The sequence below is a fragment of the Scyliorhinus canicula genome, chromosome 5 (genome assembly GCF_902713615.1).
Source record: "Scyliorhinus canicula chromosome 5, sScyCan1.1, whole genome shotgun sequence".
Classification (NCBI taxonomy): domain Eukaryota; kingdom Metazoa; phylum Chordata; class Chondrichthyes; order Carcharhiniformes; family Scyliorhinidae; genus Scyliorhinus; species Scyliorhinus canicula.
In genome coordinates, this window is record NC_052150.1 from 126,159,605 (window position 1) to 126,186,568 (window position 26,964).

The 26,964-nt window shown below is 42.6% G+C and overlaps 1 protein-coding gene across 3 annotated transcripts in view; it reads left to right on the plus strand.

The window, feature by feature from the left end:
• The window catches only part of nfx1 (nuclear transcription factor, X-box binding 1), a 147,277-nt gene that overhangs the window by 99,228 nt on the left and 21,085 nt on the right, over nt 1–26,964 (plus strand). For 2 of the 3 annotated variants that reach the window (XM_038797589.1, XM_038797587.1), the window contains 10 exons: nt 6,943–7,040; nt 7,861–7,891; nt 9,322–9,404; nt 13,787–13,895; nt 14,712–14,831; nt 17,179–17,258; nt 20,184–20,414; nt 21,145–21,218; nt 25,240–25,341; nt 26,247–26,288. In XM_038797589.1, coding sequence (XP_038653517.1) covers nt 6,943–7,040; nt 7,861–7,891; nt 9,322–9,404; nt 13,787–13,895; nt 14,712–14,831; nt 17,179–17,258; nt 20,184–20,414; nt 21,145–21,218; nt 25,240–25,341; nt 26,247–26,288 — 970 coding nt within the window. The remainder of the gene's footprint in view (nt 1–6,942; nt 7,041–7,860; nt 7,892–9,321; nt 9,405–13,786; nt 13,896–14,711; nt 14,832–17,178; nt 17,259–20,183; nt 20,415–21,144; nt 21,219–25,239; nt 25,342–26,246; nt 26,289–26,964) is intronic. The other variant, XM_038797588.1, reaches the window with a different exon arrangement.

Genomic DNA, 26,964 nt, shown 5'->3' on the forward strand with positions numbered 1-26,964 from the left:
AAGTTCACCTACCTTGCTCATTCTAACCTGTGTCTTTGTCAGAATTACGGTTATGTTTATTAATGACGAGAAAGAGGGGACCACATTGAGGGTGCATTTACTTCATCTTTATTGGCCATATTACTTTGTTCAGAATAACCTATATTTGGTACTTAAACATAGTACAATAATTAGAAACAAAAAAGTTGAAAATTTGAGATAAAAACAAAAAATGCTCAAAATATATAGCGGTTCAGTGTATATCTGCAAAGAGAAAAGAAGCATTAACAATTCTGATTATGAAACTTACACCAGAACTGGAAACTTGGGTTAGGGGAACAGTTTGGTACAGCTTAAAAAAAAGAAAAAGGGAAAAGATGAGAATTAACAGAATCAGAGAAAGGGAGTTTACTGGTGATCTGATAATTGCTTAATTGAAATAATAGAATGGTTGTAGCACAGAAGGAGGCCATGCAATGTGTTGTGGCTGTATTTGGTGTCTGCGGGAGCTACTCGCCTAGTTCTATCCCCCTTTCCCCTGTAGATAGAAATTTTTCAATTATGTAAAAAGTCATAAGTGAGGCAGTGGAAATATTGAGAACAGAAATGATTCAGAGGGACTTCCGGTGGCGGCCATGGAGGAGTAGGTCGCACATTTCATAGCTCCTGCCTGTGACGGACTTTTGGACCTTTTTCTCCCGTTTTTCCCCAGATTTTATTGGATAAATAGGTGGAGTGAGACAGTGAGGAGAAATCCCCCTCCAGTGTATGGAGAATTGGTCCAGAAGTGGCCATGTGAGAAGACAAGTTCTACAAAAAAGACACGCGCAGAGCTGGCAACGTGGGAAAGCATGGGGGAGAAGCAGGGCCACGGGGAGATGGTGCAGTGGTCGACGGAGCAGCTGGTGATGTTTTTTGAAGATTGCTTCGCTAAGCTTAAGAAGAACAAGCTGGACCCGATCAAGGCTTTAATTGATCAGGTGATGCAGAATCAAGAAACCCACGGACGTGCAATCCAGGAGGAGGAGAAAAAGGTGTCCAAGCACGAAGAATTCCTAACCGTGCTGGAGACCAAGGTGGACATGATGAACGACCGCCAGAAAAGAATGCAGGAGAAGCTGGAGGACCTAGAGAACAGGTCCAGGAGGCAGAATCTTCGAATCGTCGGCCTCCCTGAAGACTGTAAGGGATCTGATGCGAGGGCCTATGTGACGAACATGCTGGAGAGATTGATGGGGGTGGAGGCGTTCCCTCGGCCCCTGGAAGGGGATAGAGTGCAGAGAGCCCTCGCGAAGAAGCCCCGAGCGAACAAGCCACCGAGAGCGATGGTGGTACATTTGCACCGATTCCTGGACAAGGACAATGTTCTGCGGTGGACCAAGAAAGAACAGAGCATCAAGTAGGAGAATTGTGAGCTGTGCATTTATCAAGACCTGGGCATGGATTTGGCCAAGAGGCGAGCTGGGTTTTAATCGGGCGTAAACGGGCCTCCTTAAGAAGGGGGTGAGGTTTGGGATGTTGTATCCAGCCTGTCTGTGGGTCACATATGAGGAATGGGATTTTTACTTCGAAACACCAGACCATGTATGGACTTTCATCAAGGAAGAAAGACTGGAGGTGAACTAAAGACACTGAATCCTTGGAGAGTATTGTAGTGGCGATTTGTTGAAAATCACTTTTGTGCTGGTTTGAATGAGTAGTGTGGTGTGCAATAAGGGCCTGTTTCGATGGCTAAAGTTAACTTTGTCTTACTGGGAGCTGGTTGGAGTTGGGGTGGTTTCTGTGGTTCTTTTTCTGTGGCTGTTTTTCCACTGTTTTTTCTGATGTTTGTTTACTGGGGAATGTGATGCTTTGAACAGGTTTGTCCAAGGAGAGGGGAGGGAACAATAGGGAGACACACTGCTTGGTGCCATGGATGGGCGCTATCAAGTCAGCTTGGGTCAGCTGTCTCACGGAAGCACAGTGGGAGGCGAGCAGGTGTTAAGCTGGAGCTTGATATGGGGGTGTTGGCGGGGGGGGGGGGAGCTGCTTTGCTGACGGGAGGAACTATTACTAGGGGACAAATGGGAGGTCGGGGTCAGTGAATGTCTGAGGGTGGGCTCGAGGAGGCCGGGGGCGGGGTCGTGGCGGGAAGCCCCCCGACCAGGCTGATTACATGGAACGTTAGAGGGTTGAATGGGCTGATTACGAGGGCTCACATGCTTGCGCATTTGAGAGGGCTGAAGGCCGTCGTGGCAATGTTACAAGAGAGAGGCTATAGACCAGACTAGATTTGAGAAAGGGGTGGGTTGGCCAAGTATTCCACTCAGAGCTGGACTCAAAGACCACGGGGGTAGCGATCTTGATCAATAAACGAGTGGTATTCGAGACAGGGAGAATTGTGTCAGACATGGAGGGTAGGTACATAATGGTGAGTGGGAAGCTGGAGGGTATATGCTCCGAATTGGGACGATGTGGAATTTATGAGGTGCATGTTAGGTAAGATCCCAGACTTAGAGTCACATAACTTGATATGGGGGGGGAATTTTAATACTGTTATTGATCCGGAATTGGACCGGTCAAAGTCCAGGACAAGAAGAGTGCCAGCCACGGCAAAGGAATTGAACGGTTAAGGGAACAGATGGGGGGGGGAGTAGACCCGTGGAGGTTTGCACAGCGAAGGAGTTTTCTTTTTTCTCCCATGTCCACAAGGTTTATTCCCGCATCGTCTTTTTTTGTTCTTGGCAGGGCTCTAATACTGGGGGTGGTGGATACTGACTACTCGGCAATGGCAGTGTCGGATCATGTCCCACATTGGGTGGATTTACGGGTTAGTTTGGAGAGAGGACAACGCCTACTATGGAGGCTGGATGTGAAAAATGAATGAAATGAAAATCGCTTATTGTCACAAGTAGGCTTCAATGAAGTTACTGTGAAAAGCCCCTAGTCGCCACATTCCGGCGCCTGTTCGAGAAGGCTGGTACAGGAATTGAACCATGCTGCTGGCCGGCCTTGATCTGCTTTTAAAAGACAGCGATTTAGCCCAGTGTGCTAAACCAGCCCCATAGTGGATGTGGGGTTGTTAGCGGACAAAGCGATCTGTGGGCGGGTGAACAAGTCCATCCAAAACTACCTGGAAACAAATGATACGGGGAGGTCTCTGCAGCAACGGTTTGGGAAGCTTTGAAGGCAGTGGTCAGAGGGGAATTAATGCAGGTCATATAGGCCAATTTCTCTACTGAATGTGGATGCCAAACTGCTGGCTAAGATACTGGCCACAAGGATAGAGGGTTGTGGCCCGGGGGTGATAGGGGAAGACCAGACGAGATTTGTAAATGGCAGGCAACTCGAGGGCAATGTTCAAAGGTTTTAAATGTTATTATGACACCCTCAGAAGAAGGGGAGATGGAGGTGGTGGTAACGATGAATGTGGAGAAGGCTTTTGATCAGGTGGAGTGGAATTACCTGTGGGAGGTGCTGGGAAGGTTTGGGTTTGGTGAGGGCTTCATTGACTGGGTGCTGTTGCTCTTGCTCTTATCAGGCACCAGTAACGAGTGTGCATACGAACCGGCTGAGGTCGGGGTATTTTAAACTACACCGAGGGACGAGGCATGGGTGCCCCCTCTCCCCACTACTGTTTGCTCTGGCGATAGAGCCATTTTCCATGGCGTTAAGAGCCTCTAGGAACAAGAACGGGCTTGTTCAGGGAGGGGGTGGGGTTGGAGCACTGGAGCACTTTACGCAGATGACCTGCTTTTGTATATTTCAGACCCATTGGAGGGGATGGGGGAAGCTGTGTGGATCCTCAGGGAATTTGGTAATTTTTCGGGGTATAAATTGAACATGGAGAAAAGCGAGATGTTTGCGATCAGGCAAGAGGGCAGGAGAAGAGACTGGGAGAGCTGCTGCTTAGAATGGTAGGGAAGAGCTTTCGATATCTGGGAATCCAGGTGGCCCGGAAATGGGTGGCACTGCACAAGTTAAACCTATCCCGGTTGGTAGAACAAATGAAAGAGGACTTCAAGAGATGGGACATGCTCCCGCTATCACCGACGGGCAGGGTACAGACTGTAAAAATGACAATCATCCCCAGATTTCTGTTTGTCTTTCAGTGCCTCCCCATCTTCATCCCAAGGGCCTTTTTCAAGCGGGTGAATAAGGTTATTTTGGCCTTTGTGTGGGCGGGTAAAATCGCGCGAGTGAAGAAAGTGTTACTGGAGCGTAGTCGGGGGGGAGGGTGTGTTGGCACTGCCGAATGTTTGCAGTTACTACTGGGCGGTTAATATAGCCATGATCAGGAAGTGGGTAGTGGGGGAGGGGTAGATGTGGGAGCGGATGGAGGCGGCGTCATGTAAAGACACAAGTTTGGGAGCACTGATATCGGCACCTCTTCCATTCTCGCCGGCCTGATACTCCACAAGTCCCGTGGTGGTGGCGGCTCTGAGAATCTCAGGGCAGTGGAGGAGACATAAGAGAGTGGAGGGAGCATCGGTTTGGACCCCGATTTATAATAATCGTCGGTTTGTACCGGGTAGGCTAGTTGGTGGGTTCCGGAGATGGCAAAGGGCAGGAATTAGGAGGATGGGGGATCTATTTATAGACGGGTGCTTCCCCAGCTGAAAGCCTTGGGAGGATGAATTTGAATTGCCAGCAGGGAATGGGTTTAGGTATTTTCAGGTACGAGACGTCTTGAGAAAGCAGGTTCCGGCCTTTCCGCGGCTGCCGCTACAGGGGATACAGGACAGAGTAGTCTCCAGTGCCTGGGTGGGAGAGGGGAAGGTAACGGATATTTACCAGGAACTTTTGGATGCGGAGGAAACTCCGGTGGACGAGTTTAAGGGCAATTGGGAAGACGAGCTAAGAGAAGGGATAGAGGCGAGTCTGTGGGCGGATACCCTAAGCAGGGTTAATACAGCCTCATCATGTGCCAGGCTTAGCTTGATACAATCCAAGATAGTCCACCAGGCACACATGACGGTGGCCCAGATGAGCAAGTTTTTTGGGGTAGAGGATAGGTGTGCGAGATGCGCGGGAAGCCCAGCAAATCATGTCCACGTTTTGGGCATGCCCGAAGCTTAGAGGGTTTTGGCAGAGTTTCGCTGAGGCAATGTACACAGTACTCAAAACACGGGTGGTGCTGAGTCCAGAGGTGGCGATTTTTGGAGTGCCGGGAGTTCTGGGGGCGAAAGTGGCCGACATCTTGGCCTTTGCCTCCCTGGTAGCCCGGAGACGGATCTTACTAATGTGGAGGGACTCGAAGCCCCCGAGTGTAGAGACCTGGGTTAGTGACATGGCTGGGTTTCTCAGTCTCGAGAAAATAAAATTTGCCTTAAGAGAGTCAATGGTTGGGTTAACCCGGAGGTGGCAGCCGTTCATCAACTTTCTCTGGGAAAATTAAAATGTCAGCAGAAGCAGAATTCCAAAGCAGGGGGAGAGGAGAGAGGGCCGGACTGTTGCTTTATGGTTGGGGTGTGTGACGATTGTGATGAAATGATTAATGTACCATGTATATGTCGTGTCATTGATATTATTATAAAAACTTGCAAATACCCGAATAAAAATATTTAAAAAAAAGAAATGATTCAGAGGATGAAACGACAGAGAAGAGGCCACAAATAAAGTACGAAAATGGAGGAGGTTGAAGAAATGGGAAGAAAAACCCTCTGATAGGTTTCTAATAAAATGCTGGCATGAAGGAAAAGCAACACCACAGAGACAGGCAAATCTATATGTGTAGTTTTGAGATGGAAGTTATGCCTCTTCAGCTCCTCCAGATTTAACAGAAAAGCTTTTTATTGCTACAGTTTGAAATTACTGTTCAGTATTTTGAACGGGAGAAAGGTAAAATGTTCCTGTAGCTTGCATTAAGCTTGCTTCGAGCAGTGTTGGAAGCTAGCTAGAGTGTGGGTTGGTATATTGGTGAAATGGCAAGCCAGGTCACATTTGCAGACAAAATAAAGGTGTTTAGAAAGTGTGTTCTTGTGTATTTGGTATCCTCATTGTAGAAGACACTACACCAAGAGCAGATAATACAATACAACATCGCTGCCTCACGTCAGAAGTGTTTAGGGCGATCTATTTGGTGTTAACCCTGCTCCGACTGTAGTTCTGCAGGGAAGTGTCTGGGATGATTAAATGCTGTTGTTTAATGGAAAAGCAAATAATAGTATCCTAGATCAAGTTCTGTCACGGTAAAATAGAGACGAGAGGAAATGTGCTTGGCCCCAGAAAACAGCAGAAGATCGCACATTGAATTTTCAAGATAGTTTTTTGATGGACCAGGGAGTCTAGAGTTGTGGGGTAGCAGATAGGAAAGTGAAGTTGAGACTTCAGTCTAATTAGCCATGATCTTAATGAATGGTGGAGCATCCTCGAAGGGCTGAATGGCCTTCTTCTGTGTTCTTATGTTGGGATCATTAAGTGGTGGATGTGAACCTGGTAGCGTGAAAGTTAAGGACAGGGAGGAACATTTTAAGAGAGTGAATAAAATTAGGATCTCACAAAGTGGGACAGACACTAACCTCCTGACACTGAGGAAAGCACTGACCCCAAAAGACATTTCAAATGTTCCACTTTGGAAAGAGGAGTCACCAAAGTAAATGTGACCAATATGAAAAATTGGGAATGTACTCCAAATCAACTTGGATCTGATGCAATCCATTAAGAAGATTGTACAGGCAGTTCTGTCAGGTGTAAATTTGGCAAATTGTAGACTAGAGTACAAATGAATCCTATGTGACAGTATGGTAAAACTGAAATTCTTTAGTATGGCCAAGAAAGTGGACCGCCTGACTTCCAGGTTAACAGCTTGAAGGAAGTTTGGCTTAGTGACTGAAAACACTTTGTTTCATTGTTGCCATTTCTGTTGATGCTGATTGATTAGTGAGGCTGCCTTTCAACATTTATCAGATAATTTTGTCGCTGCAGCAATTCTGAAGTTTAACTTCATGGTTAGAACTAATACGGATTGTCTTTAAAATCTAGATTCCATTCATACTTGTAGTAACCTTTGCCATGAAGGTGAATGTGGACCATGTTCTGGAACTTCAAATGTGAACTGCCGGTGTGGATTTAAGAAGAAGGCAAGTAAAAGGGTAGATCTGTGGTATAACATATGATATCTACTTTATCGGTTTTATTTCCAATATTAATATACTCCAGCATTGCAGTTACAATGAGACAAGGGCGATTTCAGGGAATTTAGAGCTTTTTCCAGGACCTCAACTTCCCCCTAGGGTTGCAGATCAGGCCCCCGTTCACAGGGTCGAGGATTGGGTTAAACTGCTCCTGTGACTTGCTTCAGAGTGCTCTCTGCCTGACTGAAAGCCAAGTGCCAAGGCTGTCAATCAGGCTGACTTCCAGGTGGAGATCCTGTTGTAAGAGGATGCGTGCTGTGGAGTCAAAATAATTCATAACATGCAAGGAAACCCCGTCTTCAGATTTCCCATCTGAAACTCCATCCAACACCTACTCCGTCAGCATAACTCACCAGACTAAATACGCAGAACATAATTATAGTAAATTAGCTACATCAGATGAGAATAAACAGCAAATGCCAATTCTAAACCAGAAAACTAATTTTATTTGCGACTAATTGTTAGCGCAGCATGTCCCATTTAACAGTAGATTCACTATTAACCCCTATAGGTTTGGCTAAGGACTGTAGGTTTGCCATTTATAAGTGGTTGTCCAACATCAGTAGCAAATATAAGTGCACTATGCTCCTTTATTGTGCTGTTTACTTACGTCTTCCATACTTGAGATGTGTGGAAAAATTTTATTCTGCAGAAATAACTTCAAATTAATCATTCATAACCTTGCAGGAACAACTGCAGTTTAAGAAAAATAATTTTGAGCCAAAGAATTCCAGCTTGTGTAATAATTGTTGTTAATTCTGTATAGGATGTTCCCTGTGTGAATATCACGAAGGAAGGTAAGCACAGAGATGTTTCCAATTATTTTTTTAAAGTAGTAACAAACATTCAGGTAAAATGTAGTAGGACGCTGATTTTGTGATGTGCTTAATTTTTTGAGATTTTAAAGTCGGCTCAATTAAAATTCACGCTGTAAGGTTTTCTCCCTTCAGTTTCCCAACGCCATATATAATTTTTGTACGATGTCCCAAAAAGCCATTATGAAATATTTGCTAAACGTATTTGACGAGCTAATTTGCTTTTGCCTATTCTGCCCCTCTTTATTGGGAAATCTTCCCACACCAGTGCTGAATTTCATAACATGCTATGCAGTGGTATATACTTAGTTTTTACTTAAGGACTGAAAAGTGAACACTACAAACACTTTAATTATTGACTTGCACTGCAAATTGTACAATATTTGTATGGTTTAGCACAGTGGGCTAAACAGCTGGCTTGTAAAGCAGAACAAGCCCAGCAGCACGGGTTCAATTCCAGTACCAGCCTGCCTGAACAGGCGCTGGAATGTGACGACTAGGGGCTTTTCACGGTAACTTCATTTGAAGCCCACTTGTGACACCAAGAAATTTTCATATTTTCATTTTTTCATTTTATCGAACAAAACACATGATTCCCATCAGGTTTCCAAGTACACATTGCCCAGTGATGTGTATTAGACCCATGCATTGATTTCACATCACATTGAGTTTCATTGGCTGCAGTAACACTCCAGCTTGATGCACTGCTGTAGTGTAAAAGCTATTCATCGCACATTTGGGTATTTTTTTTTAAGTTATGAAAAAAACTGCTCTCTGACAAGTTTTTTACGAAGGAACTTGGCTGTTAATTGCATGTATCCGAGATCCATGTGCAGGTCTGCTTTATGTCTGACGCTGATATGTATCACATTGCATAGTTGCCAGCCTGTGACTGATACCGTCAGCAAAAATACAGTCAGTTTAACCTCAATATGAATTCAGGCAGTTTACTTTCAGAACTTTAAATTAGAACTTGCTATTGACGAATGGAAAATCCTGGAAATTGTTTCTTTAGTCTTGGTATTTTATAAGCTACCTATAAATTATAAAATTTAATGAGGGCATATATTTTTAAAGCATCTTTGTGGATTCTTAAATATAGGCATTTAGTTCTCAATTGGCTTGCTATTTTGTAATTTATGTCAAGAACAAGTTTGCTGGGAAGTGAGAAAGAAATTGGCTGTGTGCTTTCAATTCTTTGTCTAATGCCTTACAAATGTTCAACCTTTTTTTGTGACATTATTGGAGATAATATTGATTTTGGGTTACAATACATTGTTAACCGAATGCTTGCGATACTTATGCAATTGCATTTCTGAAAGACGATTGCCCTTTGTGTGGTGACAACCCTTCATGAGCTACTGTGTAATATCCTCTCTGAGTATCCTCTTTGCTGTCAATCTCTTATGTAGCAGATCTGCTGTTCTTATGTGACAAGCGCTGCAACAAGAAGCGTTCTTGTGGCCGCCACAAATGTAATGAAGTTTGTTGTGTGGTAAGTAAAACAAAATGTATTTGAGACTTCTTCTGTACTGTAGACTTTATTTGTTTAATAGCTGTAGTGGAGAAATATATTGTACTGTGACAATCATCAGCATTTTGATAGATCCATCTAGATACATAAATATCTCTCAACACTCTTTACTAAAGGACAGCAAATGTAATGTATGATATATTCATTAATCAACTAAATCATCATAGTCCAATTTGCCATGTTAATCCTTCAGTGCAAAGTTGTCATGCATTCGCATGGTTCATTGCCGTCTACCGTGACACCAGGTAACAGTAAAAACAATGGAGCACGATGCGAGTAAGCACACCTCCACAGTACAGAAATAATATTGGAATGACAGGAGAACATAAGAAATAGAAACTGCAACAAGATATTTGGCTATTCACGTCAACTCTGACATTCACCAAGATCATGGCTGATCTTCTGCCTCAACTTCACCGTCCTGCACTCCCCCAAGTTCCTTAATATCCAAAAATCTGTAAATCTCTATCTTGAATATACTCAGTGACTGAGTTTTCTGAGGTTTAGAATCCTAAAGATTCAAAACCATTTAAGTAAAAAATTTCTTCTCCGCTCAGTCTTAAATGGCTTAGTGTAAGGCTGACTCGTATGTCCCAGATTCCTCAGCCGGGGAAACTTTTTTTCTCTGAATCTACCTGATTCCTTGAGAATCATATTGGTTTCAGTTAGACCATCTCATTCTTCTAAACTCCAAGGGATATTGCCCTCGTTAGCTCAATCTCTCCTTACAGTACAATCCTCTCCTCACAGGAACCAGTCTACTGAATCTTCACTGCACTCCCTTAAGAGCAAGTATATCATCCTCTAGGTAATATCAAAATTCACACAACACTCCCAAATGTGTCCTCACCAATGCCTTGCATAATTCTAGTACGATGTCTTTACTCTTACACACCAATCATTTTGTGCCAAAACTAGCATACCATTTGTCTTCGTATATGTTAACTTCTTGTGATTCATTTTCAGGGGTACCCATGTCCCTGTAAATGTATTGTATTCTATCTGTCATGTCCTTGCTCACTTACCTTAGCTGTCTATATCCTGCTGCAGCCTCTTTGCGTCCTCCCACTTATTGTATTGACAGCAGACGTGGATACATTACATTCAGTCCCCTCATTTGAGTCATTACAATTAAGAATTGTAAATAACTGAGGTCCAGTACCAATCCTTGCAGCATCCCACTCGTTGCAGCCTGCCAACCTGAAAATATCCTGTTTAATCCTATTATCTGCTTTCTGTCCATGAACCAACCCTCACTCCATGCTAATCTACAGGTCAAATATCCTTTATTCGTATATTCAAAAATCAAACCTTTTTTTAAAAGGTTATGCAATTAAGTTGTATGTTAATAAAGGCATGTAATGTAACATATTACAGGCATAGTAAGTGTTGACAGGTAAGAAGTAGGGTGTATGAGAGTTTACCAATGCAGAAACAACTTAATATTTATCGGCTAATAGCTTTGGCTATTACAATGTAAATAGGCCTAAGCCTACCTTATATCATGGATCAAAAAGAATCAGAATACCGAAACTCAGTCGGCCCCAAGGGTGTGATAATGTAGGAATTTCAGCTATTTTGTATTATATGTATTTGGTGCATTAAAGGTTACAAGCCTGGGTTAGTGTGAACATGACTGATGCAGTGGTGTTTTTAAAAATCCTGGTTTGCAAGGCAGCCAGGCTTTGTGGCAACAAGAGGTGCAACTAAAGCATCATTAAAGTTGGGCCAGTGGAATTTTGTTTCTATAAAGAGGGTTCCCTGGGGAGTAGATAATTAGAGACATTGTGTTCAGTTTGGTGAGATGAGATAGTTAATGGGAGGATCCAAGGCTGAAGCAGTCAGGCGTTGAGATTTCAGTGTAGTTTCGATTGTGATGTGAACAGAAGTCAAACAGCTGCTCTAAATACGGTTCAGTTAAAGATCTGTTGGTGGAAAGATTAGCAGTTTCATTCCAAACAGTTTTGTTAAACATTTGACTGGGGACAGATCAGGAGCAGCTGATCTCAAGACAGTGAGTTAAAAATGTGCCTGTGAACAGGATAGGCAGTTAACAATAAGTTGAGACTGGCAAGAATCTGTAGCTGGTTCCTGAAGGACGTCGCTTTCTCAAAGTGGTTTATTCAAGCCATCTCTTTACAGCAAGTATTCCTGCGTCTGCTAATTGTATTTAAAAGTGGAATGTGACCTGAATTGGATTTTCGTTGAATGCAGGTAAAATATAGCAGTTAGGAATTAGTGCTTCATGGTCATTGAGCATTGTTTAATGGGTAATTGTAAGCTATTTTCTTGTGTGATGTTAAAAATATTTTAATCCTGTGTTAGTAATAAAGTTTGCTTTATTGGCCATATCCCTATTTGCAAGTGGAATCACTTGTGGAGCAAAGTATTTTTCCCTCACAGTCTTACAAATTTAATAAAATATCAGGGTTTCTGTCCAGTATCCTAACAACTGTCATGTCTAGTCTGGGATCGTAATAAGGGTTTCAAATAAAGATACTTGACCTGTATTATTCACCATCCTGTGAGGCCTAACTTTGTGCAATAATCTCTCATGTGTCACCTTTTTGAATTCCTTTTGAAAATCCAAATGCACTACATCCACTGGTTCCCACTTATCCATCCTGTTAATTAGGTTTTTTATGTACTGTTCAATCACAATTTCCCTTTCACAAGTCTGTGTTGGCTCTGCTTATTCAGACTATGAATTTCTTTTTTTTTTAAATTTAAGTACCCAATTTTTTTTCCAATTAAAGGGTAATTTAGCATGGCCAATTTACCTACCCTGCACATCTTGCGGTTGCGGGGTGAGACCCATGCAGATACTGGGAGAATGTGCAAACCCCACACAGTCAGTGGCCTGGGTCAGGAATGAACCCGTGTCCTCGGCGCCATGAGGCAGCAGTGCCAACCACTGCGCCACCATGCCACCCTGACTATGAATTTAAGTGCCCTCTTACTAAATGTGTCCCTAATAATAGATTCTAACACCTTATAATAGATTCTCACATTTTGCCTACAACTGATGTTAGGTTGGAAACATAGAAATTAGGAGTAGGCCATTCAGCCCCTTAACCCTGCTCCACCTTTACCATCCCTCCTCTGGCTCTCCACTCCAATTCTGTCTACCCTCTGGCTCTCAGCTCCCACCTTTTACAATCTCCCCTCTGGCTCTCAGCTCCCACCTTTTACAATCTCCCCTCTGGCTCTCAGCTCCCACCTTTTGCAGTCTCCCTTCTGGCTCTTGGCTCGCATCTTTTACAACCCCCCTCTGGCTCTCCACCAATTCCATCTCCCCTCTCGTTGTCAGCTCCCATCTTTTATGATCTCTCCTCTGGCTCTCAACTCTTACTCTGCAGTCTCCCCTCAGGCTCTCAACCCTCATTCTTTACAATCTTCACTCTGGCTCTCAACCCTCGCTCTTTATAATCTCTCCTCTCGCTCTCAACCCTTACTCTTTGCAATCTCCCCTCTGCCACTTAACCCTCTCTCTTTACAATCTCCCCTCTGGCTCTCAACCCTCACTATTTATAATCTCCTCTGGGTCTCAACCCTTGCTCTTTATAATCTCTCCTCTGGCTCTCAATCCTGGCTCTTTATAATCTCCCCTCTGGCTCTCAACCCCGGCTCTTTACAATATCCCCTCTGGCTCACAACCCCACTCTTTACAATCTCACCTCTGCCTCTCAGCTCCTGCCCTTTTTTTCAGATGTGCTCTGTTAGTAATTTCTTCTTTGAGTTCACTTTTGTCGTGGCTGTTGATACTACTGCAGAGTACCTATGGGCTATTTGTTATCCATATATATATTTTTTCAAATTTACAACAAACATGCCGGCCTCACACTTCATTTTGTGTCTATAACAATTTTAAAATGCTAGATGTTCCTGAAATCAACCAACACTGCACAATAAGAATAATTTTGCCACTAGATAACATTTGCACTCTTAAGTTGCCAGAGACTGTTACAGCAATTTGACTTTCTGGCCTTTAATGTGGAGCCCAGTACCCATCTTGCACATGAGTTTGCTTAATATATGCACCCTTTTCTCATTATATACCAACTCTTCACAATCTCCTCTATTTCCCAAACCATGCTTCCTGCATTTTCTGTTCCATTTGCGATCTTAGTGCTACTTCCTACATCTCGCTTATTGCTTCCTGGTTCATGGAATACCACAACACACCCGCTAATGTTTCCATAAAGGCATTAATTGAATCTCAAATCTTGGAAAATGTTTGAATAGTATATTGAATGACAGGATGATTGCTAAATGGATTTTTGGAATAATTTTGAGGCTATCATGCTTCATGTATTGTAACCTGTTACTTTCATTATTTTTAGGATACTGAGCATAAGTGTCTCCTTCTCTGTGGACGCAAGCTTAACTGTGGGCAGCACAAGTGTGAGGAGCCTTGCCACCGTGGAAACTGTCAAAATTGCTGGCAAAGTAGTAAGTCGAAAGTCATAAAAGATGGTTGCATAGTAATTTGATTTGGTGACCATATAAATATGTACGTGTTTAAACTTGCTACACTGCAAAATCTGTAACACTTCCTTGTGATTCAGAAATCAACCCTGCAGTGATCTCACGGCTGAAGAGAGTGTCATCGGATTGGTGCAGCAGTCTCCAATTTGTCTTAAAAAGTGAAACCCTTTTCAGTTACTGTTTAGCTTATCTATAGTTTATAGGCTAGAGAAGTGATAAATGCTTAGAATAAATGATGTAGATTGAAGCTAGTGTGAGGACAGAAGAATCCCTACAGACAATTCTCAAAATTATCCTATGGTGGGCCTAAGAATGTTTCTCTGCTCTCCACGGGGAAAGTCTGGGCACTTCCTACCCTGGAGAATCTCCCTTTCTTCCATAAGACCCTGAAAATCACTCCCGTCGAAGCCAGTGGGCAACCATGCGGAACTCTACATTGTTTGTCAGAAAGAGCCCTGTACTGTCTTTGTGCCTGTTTCGGGGTGAAGTGGATGGACAGAATTTAAATAAGCTCAGTGGTTAAAATTGGCGTGCTCTCCTGCTACCTTGCCAAGCTGGAAGTTAACTCCCTTTGGAAAGCTGCTTTGATGTTAAATTTACCTGAAAACGCACTCTTTTTCTCTCGTTCCCTTTCCCTCCGTTTTTCCCAGCTCACTATTAGTAGAACAGTCAATTTCTTCATCTGTTATTGCCTACAGGTAGACTATAGGTTCCCCAGTTTATGACATTGCAAACTGTTGTAAGCTAGATTTTCCAATTCATTCAACATTTGCTTTTTAGGCTTTGATGAACTGACATGTCATTGTGGCAAATCGGTGATCTATCCTCCAGTACCATGTGGCACCAGACCTCCAGAGTGCAAAAACCCCTGCATCAGGGAACATGAGTGTGATCATCCAGGTAACAGAGAATAGCTCTGCCAGCTTGTTCTTTCAATTAAAAGCATTTTTTTTATTGTAAGAAAAGACTTTTGAATATTTTCTTTCTTTTTCCATGTCATTGATAGCCTCCTCATATACTCTCCACTTCCCTTTGACTTTCCCCAATATACTCACCTTCTCTCAACAAAATCTTGGGTGTCTTACAAAATGATTACTAATTTCATATATATGGAAATTCCTGTCTCCGATACAAACTGGCGCGTGAGGAAGAAGGAAGAAAAGGTGCCAACTGTATGAGGAGTTTCACATTCTTGTCTCCTTGATGAATTTCAAAAGGCCATATGTTTCCTTGATATCACTGTTCTTCCTATAGTATGCTTATAATCATGCTCAATTTGTCAATACTCCCTTCTCTGAGCCTCTGTTTGATTTCCAAGAACCCAGGTGCTTACCTGTTGTGAGCAGAAATTGTTCTGCTCAGACCGAAAGCTTCCAATGCTTTCTCACTATACAGAGCAGGAAGTGTGGTTAAGACATTATGATTTGTTCAAAATTTGACAAAGCAGGTTATTGTTTTCTCACTGTTATCACAAAGTTTCACACACTGAAGTAACAAAACCCTGCTAGAAAAATGTGTTTGACTGGGTTGCACAGCAGTTAGCACTGCTGCCTCACAGCGCCAGGGACTCTGGTTCACTTCCGACCTTGGGTGCCTGTCTGTGTGGAGATAGCACATTCTTCCCGTGTCTGTGTGGGTTTCCTCCAGGTGCTCCAGTTTCCTCCCACAGTCCAAAGATGTGCAGGTTAGGTGGGTTGGCCATGCTATATTGCCCTCAGTGTAGGACAGTAGAAAGTTGTTGCTGGCGAGTTGGCCTGGGTAGGATGCTCTTTCAGAAGGTTGGTGCAGATTCGATGGGCTGAATGGTCTCTTGCACTGTAGGGATTTTGTGATTCTATGGCTGAACAAAATTCACCAGAAAGCACTGATTTGCATCAAAATAAAGTTTCCTAGCTTGATCTTTGTTATCTCAACCTTTTCTCCAGTCACTAATGTTCCACCTTCCTCTTGTTCTTGTACCTGCTCTGACGTCCTTGAGTTATGATTGAACGGTTGCAGATTATTAAAGCTGGCTGGTAGGATTTATTTTAAAGGGACGGTGATGTGGGGGGTGAAAATATAATCTGAAGCTAATCTCAGTCACCTTTAGAAATCACATTATTGGTGTGTGAAATTGATTTTTCTTTGGATTGGGAGTGTTAATATTTGACCTCAAAAGCTCTACCATTCCTCGCTGACCTGCCAATACACCACTTTAGTTCCACACTTTGTATTTGAAATTTGGTGCATTCAGGACAATTGGGGATAAGCAATAAATACTGCCTGGTCAATGTAGGCCATACCTCAGGGTACTCATTTTTTTTAAAACACACAACCTTCCTTTAGGAGATTAAATAGGTGGGATAGAGTCCATCACTGTTTAAATTGCATTTGTTCTGTTGAAGGAAGGATCAAATGACTACTTTTATTTTCAATCAAGAGAATGCAATTTTATTTTTTCAATGTTATAACTGCCATTATTTGTCTATTTCTAAATGATATGGAGAGACCATAGCCTCTGACTCGAAAAAGGTGATTCAAATTATGGTAGTTTTGTTACTTTCTGTTGCTAAATTTGATTTTTGAATTATTTACTCATCTGTTCCTTGCCGAATTATGGAGCCACTTCCTCCTCCTCCCATTTTATGCTGGCACAATTTACCTCATTTCATGTTGCATTTTTCTCTGCTTTCCTTTTTGGTCCCTCCACCAACAAGTTATATCCAAAGTTGACATGTCACCTGCATGACTGTTGTCCATTCCCCAGCCTACCTCCAGTTCCCAACATTCTCTCTGGTGGGGTTCTGCTGCTCTTGGGTCCTACACATCAAGGTTTATCTCTGATTTGTAACTTGACTCCACTCCTCTTACCTGAAGCTGTTGCTGTTCTGGGATCCTGCCCAACCCCACCATTAAGCAGAAGCCTACAGTGTTGAGTCAGAGAGCAGAGCACGACAATATTTCTAGATTCCAGGGTAAAAGTAAAGCCTGGATTTTCCCCAGTCCTACAGCCATTGACCCCTGTCTCTATGAATGTACAGGTACATGTGCCTATCCATAGGAGACGGTTAGATGAGCTTAATCTTTTATTAAATATTCTATTATGTTGATTCATTCTATTCATGTTCTCATCTTCTAAATTTGTAGTCTCTGAATGGCACTCTCAGTTTATGCATTAAAGCTGTAATTAAAGCATTTCCTAAATTGTGTTCTTTTGAAGCGTAGAAGCATTTCAGACCGTCATTCACATTTATTTTCCGTTCTACAGTGTTCCACAATTGCCACAGTGAAAAGAAATGTCCACCTTGTACCTACCTCACTCAAAAATTGTGCATGGGGAAACATGAAGTAAGTATAGCTGAAGGAAACTAAAATTATTTTGAGATTTGTCACTCCTAGTCAGACTGTACATTTGAAAGAACATTTCTGAACGCCCTTCTCTGACTTTCCTTGGCTCCATTGAATCTACTTGAAATTTAGCTGACTTAGCGATGTTAAGAAAAACACAAAGGTTGTAGATGACTAAGATATATTAAAACTAACAAACAGCAAATGTTTTTATGAATATATCGAGAGAAGAAGAGTGAAAAAGGTGAATATGAGCCTATTAAAGACCAACATAGCTGGCACTATAATGCACACTTGCTGAATGAACACTTTGTATAAATTTTTACAGTAGAGATAATGATACCAGCAGGGACCCTCAAAATAAGTTCAGGGAGAGGAACTTAATGGATTTAGGATAAGCGTTTTTAAAAATGTAATGGAACAAATGAGAACTTACGACCTCTATCTTTAAAAGGAAATACATGTAGAAATGCAGGACGGCACGGTAGTACAGTGGTTAGCACTGTTGTTTCACAGCGCCAGGGTCCCAGCTTGGGTCACTGTCTGTGCAGTGTCTGCACGTTCTCCCCATGTCTGCATGGGTTTCCTCCGGGTGCTCCAGTTTCCTCCCACAAGTCCCGAAAGACAAGTTTGTTAGGTGAATTTGACATTCTGAATTCTCCCTGTGTACCGAAACAGGCGCCGGAGTGTGGCGACTAGGGGATTTTCACAGTAACTTCATTGCAGTGTTAATGTAAGCCTACTTGTGACAGTAATAAAGATTATTATTAAAATTCCAGGTGCTTTAGTCATGAGTTTCTAAGAATCGCAAGATTCATGAATTATCCCTTTTTGGGAAATGGCAAACTTTACTATTATTTAAGGACAGAGGGAAAGAAACCGATAAACTGTAGACTTGTCAGTTTAACACAAGTTGCAGGATAGTTATTGGAATCTATTATCAGGGGTAGAGTGAGCTCTTAGAACAAGTGCAAAGATAGTGTGGTTTTGAGGAAAGAGCTGATGGCAGCATATTTAAAGGAGAGAGAGGGATAACATTGAGAAGGGAAACAATATTGGCCAACTTGCCTCAAATTTAATTATTGTTGAGATTTAAGACAAATTAAAAACAAACAAAGTAACTTTTTGTTTCTTTACCTCTTAATCCCAACCTAGCTCCCTCTTTTACATTCTGTGCATAATTTTACATTGTATTGAATATTCCAATTTATTCTTCCTGGTTTGACACTTGTCTCAGTGAGGCTTCTACAGTCTCGTTGAAGAGACGTGCAAGACGGAATTACATTTTTCCCTCTCTTACCGAAGCGGGGATCTGAATAATTGAGTGGGAAGTCATGGGGTGAAGAGTCCGGTGCCTATCTGACAACACCCCACCTCCCAATTAAATCAGGAGCTGGAAGATTGAGGATGATCTTACCACCCAGAGGCCAATTGAGGCCCTTGTGTTACAAAATGAAGGCCATTTAAAAGCCTCCTCCACCTGTTGCTGGTATTCTTCCAGTGGTGTAGGAGTGAAGTTGTGTACCACATGGTGAGGTCTCCTGGCAGGGACCCACCTGATCGGATATCCTGTGCCCAGATGTGCCATTCCCCCACCTGCAACAGCTGCCCCTGATGAAAGAGACCCCTTCCTCTGCCAAAACCCCTTGTTGGGACCTGCCTGACTGGCCCTCGCAAGCCACCATACTATTCACCTCACGGTCAAAGCCTGCTACAGTCTCAACAGTGGCAACCACTCCCTTTGATTGGCCAGCAACTCTCTGAGGCATATCCAACAGCATGCAGTAAATTGTCTGATAGCTATTCAATCACCTCTGGGCATCAGGAAATGGCCATGACATGGCTGCCACTGATCTTCTGGCTGGTTGATGGCACCACCACTGTGCTGATTGACTTCAGCCCACTATTTCTTGGCCTGCTCACACAAAGCCATGATCACTATAAGGAGCTTCAAATATAATTTATTTTATGATGAGTAAGGGTGAGCGAGGCTAAGGAGTGACCAAATTACGTTGTACAAAATTGAGAGGCTTCGACAGGATAGATGGAAAAGACTTGTTTCCCCTAGCTGAGGGGTCAATTACCAAGGAGCATAATATTTAAGGTCATTGGTAGAAGAATTAGGGGGGGGCATGAGGAAAAACATTTTCACCCAGAGAGTGGTGGACATCGCCAAAGTTGGTGGTCGAGGCTGAAATAGTTAACCCATTCAAAAGGTACCTGGTTCTGCATCTGAAGTGCTGTAACCTGCAAGGCTATGGAATAGGTGCTGGAAAATTGGATTCAAATGAGCAGCTAGTTTCGTTTTTCCTTTTTTTTTCGGCTGGCACAAACCAATGGGCTGGCGAATCGCCTTTTTCTGCAGCATAACCTTTCTATGGTCAGAATGCTAGGATGGTTAATCCTAGATCATTAGAATGAACGTGTTGAGACAGTAAAGAAGATCAAAGTCTTGTTCCCATGCTATGGTGTAAGGCTAGCAAAGAACCCTGTAATAAAAGAAAAGTAGCTGTTTTATTTTGGAAGAATCACTGCTAAGAGAGTGGTAAGTTGAATCTAGATTTTGGCTGGGACCTGTCCACACACTGATGCAAACATAATTTCTTCTCTATTGCTCAAGAATTTTGTCAAAAGATTTGTTATAAACTACTGTCTGTTTTGGATGCATTTGTCTGTTTATTGTCGATATCGGCTTGCCAGTGTTTAGCTCTGCTTTGATGGTCGCATGATCTGTGATGAAACTATAAATCAATCATGCTATTCTGCTCATTAATGGCTAATTATATATCTTCAAAGCCAACAGCAGAATTCACTGAGCTATCTTTTGATCAAATGTCTGTTTTGATGCTTGCTTGTAGTTGGTAGAGCATGTCATTTGCAGTGGACCTGATGTTACATGGATTAATGCGTTACTTTCTTTTTCAGATGCGGAACAATATTCCTTGTCACCTTACAGGCATTTCCTGTGGGCTTGCTTGTAACAAACTGTTGCCCTGTGGAATGCACAAATGCAAGAAGATTTGTCACAAAAGTGACTGTGTTACCGAGGAACAATGTAAACAGCTGTGCATCATTCCGCGGCCTGACTGTAATCATCCTTGCTCATCTCCATGCCATCCAGCTACACCTTGTCCAAAGACCCCATGCTATGCAGAGGTATGTTTATGATGTATGATTTCTGTTCACAAAAAACGAATTTGCCTAGTGAAAGTAAAATAAATTGCATTTGCATACCATGTTCTGACATCCAAAAGCACTTTGAGGCCAGTGGGTTGCTTTTGAAATTCAGTCAATGTTATTTCAGCAAAAATGGTGACCAATGCACAAAACTTCCCCAGAACAGTAATGAAGGAGTGAAGTAAAGACAGGAAATACTGGAAATTGTTTTCTATTTCAGATTTCTAACATCTGTAATATTTTGCATTTGTAAATGAATGAGTCACCTTTTCAGCTGTTTTTGGTGGTAATGTCTGAAGGAAGACTTGACCTGGGCACTGGGAGAACAATTTTGCTTTGACATTGTATCCTAACAATGGCACATTCCAGCATTCCCTCAGTGTCTCCCTGAAGTGTGTGCCACAATGTTACCTATAGGGCCTGCACACTTTTTAGAAAGTAATACAAATATATGAGTGTTGTGAAGATGAAGAGGAAAGAAATGGTTGCATTAATTACCTTACATTGTCAAACTTAGTATTTTGGACATCGGAGAAAGGCGTTGCAAAAGTGCACTATAAAAATGCAAAATACAGAATCAATTCAATTGTAAATTGATTATTTTGAATCATTGCACAAATAATTTGATACTTTGGATTTTGATAAATATGTAAGTGTCTGAATTAGCGACATTAGGCTAATATTAATGATTATAGCCATTGTCTTGCAGGTGGTATTATGTTGCAGCTGTCAGCGCAGGAAAGAGATCATGATCTGCAGTGAGGCTTCCAGCAATTACCAGAGGTTTGTACTGCTTCCAGTTGTAGCTGATACTGCAGTGTGAAACTTATAGATCAGACATCTATGATTAATCTAGGACAAAGGTTCGGCACAACATCGTGGGCTGAAGGGCCTGTTCTGTGCTGTATTTTTTTTAAAGGGCAGCACGGTACCATTGTGGATAGCACAATTGCTTCACAGTTCCAGGATCCCAGGTTCGATTCCGGCTTGGGCCGCTGTCAGTGCGGAGTCTGCACATCCTCCCCGTGTGTGCGTGGGTTTCCTCCGGGTGCTCCGGTTTCCTCCCACAGTCCAAAGATGTGCAAGTTAGGTGGATTGGCCATGATAAATTGCTCTTAGTGTCCAAAATTGCCCTTAGTGTTGGGTGGGGTTACTGGGTTATGGGGATAGGGTGGAGGTGTTGACCTCGGGTAGGATGCTCTTTCCAAGAGCCGGTGCAGACTCGATGGGCCGAATGGCCTCCTTCTGCAATGTAAATTCTATGACAATCTATGAGATGCAATTTGATTAATCAATGAGGAATCCCAGTACCAGTGAACCATACTTTTCCCCTCTTTCTGGAGATGGGGGTCAAGTATTTTTTTTTAAAATTCCTTTCTTCAGCCTCAACCAATTTTTGTTTCCTAAACTGTATCCAGAGGTAGAAATTATCCAAATATGTTGCATACTGCCCAGTTTGTGAAACTCATGATCCTTTGCATGCATACATGGTATGTATACATGGGGCGGCAAGGTGGCACAGTGGTTAGCACTGCTGCTTCACAGCTCCTGGGACCCGGGTTCAATTCCAGCCTCAGCTGACTTTGTGGAGTTTGCACTTCCTCCCAGTGTCTGCGTGGGTTTCCTCCGTGTGCTCTGGTTTCCTTCCACAGTCCACAGATTTGCAGTTTACGTGGATTGGCCATGCTAAATTGCTCCTTAGTGTCCAAAAGGTTAGGTCGGGTTACAAGGATAGGGCCGAGGCGTGAGCTTAAGTAGGGTTCTCTTTCCAAGGGCTGGTGCAGACTCGATGGGCCGTATGGCCTCCTTCTACACTGTAAATTCTATGATTCAAATTAAGGTCCTTCAGCCGAATTGATTTCAACCATACCTACTTCCTATTATACCAGCTATCTGTTTCTAAAATTGTACCAATATTTTGGCCTCTGCTGCCTTTCCTGTTCCTTTATATAACTGTCTGACCCACTAAATACAGAAATATTTACAGATCTGGACTAAATTGATCCTTCACAAGACTGGAGCATTGCTAATGAGCAAGAAGCAGCAGAGTCTCAAGTGCACCCTCTTTTAGAGCTGGGTGATCTCCCCTTGCCCCCACCCATGTCCACCATCTTTCCCAGATTCCCAATTATCAATCTGACAATCCTCCGCATCCAACCTACAATCGATCCAAATTGCCTGAGACTTTCTTCCACAGGCTTTGCTGACTGACAACCTGCCAATCTAGCCAATTGCTGGATTGGTAGCAGAATAAAAAGAGATACAGGTCCTGCCATTAAATTTAACACGACCATCACCTTCTCGGGACTTCCGGGTTTCCCCATTAAAATACTCTCCTCTGATTCAGGGGCAGTGAGTTTGTTTCTAAATATATTGTGGAACGTTTGGCAGACGACATGTTTATGGCATTTTCACCGGTATATGATGGTGCATGCCCTCCAGTCAGTCATAGTGGCTTTGTGTGTTCTTTTATACAGTCTTGAAACTGTTGATTAAAATTGTCTTTTCAAGTTATCCCATCTTTCACTAATGTAGGTACCTGGGGTCCTTATTTTGACCAGGATGCTGTCCTATAGGACTATTGAGGGGCAACGGAAACTTTGCAAAGTCCAAATGTGGATTAGCCTTCCAGTGAGCAAGATATGTCCAAACAGTATTCCTTCATAATTGACAGAATCATAGAATTTATATTGCAGAACAAGACCACTTGGCCCATCGAGTCTGCACCGACTCTCTGAAAGAGTGCCCTAACCAGGACAACTACCCTGCCCTATCCCCTGCAACTTTGTAATCACATCCATGGACATTTGGGGGCAATTTAGCATGGCAAATCCACCTAGCGTGCATATCTTTGGACTGTGGGGGGGGAAACCAGAGCACCCGGAGGAAGCCCACTCACAGACGGGGACAATGTGCAAACTCCACACAGACAATGACCCACGCCTGGAATCAAACCAGGGACCCTGGAGCTGTGAAGCAACAGTGCTAATCACTGAGCTACCGTGGTGCACAGGGAGGGCTTTTTTCAACCTATGTGAAATTCAAGACCAACTATGAGTTATATTTATGGCAAAGATGGGAAATGACAGCAAGATGTGAGACTGCCATATACAAACCTATAACTTGAGTACTTTGGAATGGAAATCTGTGGGGGCTCCTTTTTTAAAAAATCTTTTTATTGGTATATTCATGTTCATTTACTGTACAATACAGAAAGTATTCTCACATGAGAATCTGGATTACGGCATTGCTAATGAATAAACACGGTGTATATGGATCATCACTAACTGGTATGCTAGAAACTGCTGCATGTATGTTATTTTGCTGTTTTGAAGACAAGTTTCAAGCGTATGTAGTTAATGAGCAAACTCTTGAGACTTTGAATATCAGTTGCTGAAGGGTGTTACTCAGTGGAAGGTGCAAGAATATACGTTCACATCACAGGAACTTGATGACTGTCGTCAGGTTAAATGAGTAAATAGCTATTGCCAAAACTTTCATCAATTGGGTTCAAGGGGGTATGGAAGGTGGTGGTATTGCGCACATGTTTTATTGTGGGTTGTGACTTGATTGAAGTATATAAAATGGTCTTGGAAAGGTGGACATGGAAAGAATGTTGCCTCTTGTGGGTGAATCCAAAACAGGGAGGAACTTTTTTGAAATTAGGTGTTGCCTTAATAGGACAGAGGTGTGAGGAGAATTTATTTCCTGAGGTTTACACCGCTTTGGAACTCTCCGCCTCAGAAGCTGATGGAAGCAGGTTCATTGGATATTTTTAAGGCAGAGATAGATAGACTCGTGTTAGGCAAGGGAATCAAAGGTTATCAGAGGTAGATGGGAATGCAGAACTTGAAACCCAAACACAGGAGTTAGCACTGTTGCTTCACAGCTCCAGGTTCCCAGGTTCAATTCCCAGTTTAAATCACTGTCTATGCAAAGTCTGCACGTTCTCCCCGTGTCTGTGTGGGTTTCCTCCGGGTGCTTTGGAATCCTCCCACAGTCCAAAGATATGCAGGTTAGGTGGATTGGCCATTCTAAATCGCCCTTAATGTCCAAAAAAGGTCAGGTGGGGTTACGGGGATAGGCTGGAGGTCTGTGCTGAAGTAGGGTGCTCTTTCCAAGGGCCAGTGCAGACTCGATGGGCCAAACGGCCTCCTTTTGCACTGATAATTCTGTGATTCTATGGACTTGTTGAATGGTGGAGCAGGCTTGAGGGGCTGAATGGCTCTGCTCCTGATTCATATGTTAGTATATGATGGTAGCCAATGCCTCTTAGGAGTTAATTCTGCTGCCCAACTTTCAAGAGTTTAAACCTGCTGTTAGTTGACATATGACAAAGTATTAACTCTCCTCTTTGTGGATTGGAGGGAGAGGCAGGCAGGGTAAATCGAATTCTAAACCAGAAGTGGTGATAGAAGTTCAGAACTAAATTGACCCTTTATTGTGAATATGATACCTGAGTTGGACATGTCTGCAGTACTCCAGAGCACAGTTGATCAACCATCCAGTCTGGCTCACTAATTGACTGTGGAAATGGCTGGGATGCTGACCGCTGACTCTGGATCATATGCAGGTAAATCACTAGGGTAGCCTGAGAGGGAGAAACAGAAAAAACGTCCTAATGATCTGCTCTTAATACTTTGAACTATCAGATGTTGATGACAGTGGCACAGTTATTTCACCAGAGTGAATTTGAACATGTTCCCTCTGGTTTGTGGGTTTTTTCACATGTGGTTAATGTTCACAAACATTTGAAATGGCGATATATCAGGTTGTCTGGTTTTCTTGTTCTTTGCTTCTGAAGGATAACTGCTATTTCCATGGCCAGTAAACTCTCTGACATGCATCTTGGAGATTCAGTGGAAATCACTAAACTCATTTCTAAGAAAGAAATGAAGCAGACAAGGTAAATTATTTTTGAACACATTTGTATGTAGTTTTTGAGCATTAGATTAGATTATATTATCTCGGGGTTGGTTTAGCTACTGGGGCCGGTTTAGCTTGGTTGGATGGATAGCTGGTTTGTGATGCAGAGTGCGGCCAACAGAGCGGGTTCAATTCCTGGCTGACGTTATTTATAAAGGCCCTGCCTTCTCAACCTCGCCCCTTGCCTGAGGTGTAGTGAACCTCTGGTTAAATCACCAGCAGTCAGCTCTCCCCTTTGAGGGTGAGAGCAACCAATGGTCATCTGGGAATATGGTGACTTTACTTACTTTAAATATGCACAACCAAATTCTTAAATATCTGTTCTAGTTTGAGTAACTATCATAATTCGGAATCACTTAATGCAAAATATGACCGTTTCAGCACAAAATTGCTCATTTCTCAGGGCAGTACGGTAGCACAGTGGTTAACATAGTTGCTTCACAGCTCCAGGGTCCCAGGTTCGATTCCCGGCTTGGGTCACTGTGCGGCGTCTGCATGTTCTCCCCATGTGCGTGTGGGTTTCCACTGGGTGCTCCGGTTTGCTCCCACGCTCCAAAGATGGATTATGTTATTATCATTGTTTTCAATCAATCGTAATTTTACAAGCAGAAAATGTAAAATGCATTGCTGAAGCTTAGCTAAAAGCATCAAGGACTGAAAACTTGAATAATTATTGGCTTGTATTAGCTAAGTGAGCAGGATGTATTTTGTCTCGCTTTCCTCAGTGTTTAGAAGGGTGAGACAGCATTTCATATTAATTATAAGGAATCCTAGTGCTCACAGATAAATCCCCTTTGGAAAGTTGTATGGGCTTTTCAGTGTTTGGAGTAAAGTGCAAGTGCCAGGATGGTTTTGTTGGTATAAAATTGTTGTTTTTCCATGCAGATTGGAATGTGATGAGGAATGTGCAACAGTGGAAAGAAACAGGTGGGTTATTCAACAGTGCAATGCTATAGATTCTGACATATTTGAAATTAAATTTGTGCTCTGGCACTCCCATTATATAAGTGCATGGTGTCTTTCGTCTTGATATATGACTGCCTAAGCATGATTTCGTTTTCTAGCTCGCATTTCGATAATGTAAGAAAAAAAACACCGTTGTTACAGTGATTGATTTGTTCAAACATTAAGAGTAGCTTTAATATCCTTAACTAAAATACTGTGCAACCTATGTTGCCAACCCTCAAATGTGATGCACATTCATTGGAGAAGGTGCTTAAACGAACAAGAAGTGTATAGGGGATGAGCTCTGAGGAAGGATTTGAGGAATTCGCTGCCCCATGGTGCAGTGGAATCGGATTCATTAAATGATTTCAAGGAGATAGATATATTTCTGATTTCAAAAATGTGTTAAAGGGATATGAGGAACAGGTGGAAGCTGGATTTGAGACCACAAAGAGATCAACCATGATTAGATTGAATGGCAGAGCAGGCTCAAAGGGCTGAATTGCCTACTTCTGCTCCTAATTCCTATGTTCTTATGTATTAGAGAAGCTTAAGTTCCAAAATCTAGCAAAAAGAAAGCCAATAGAGAAGGAAGAATGGGAGTTTCATAAATCATTAACTTGCTTAGCTAACATGAAGCCAAGGTAATCAACTCCTA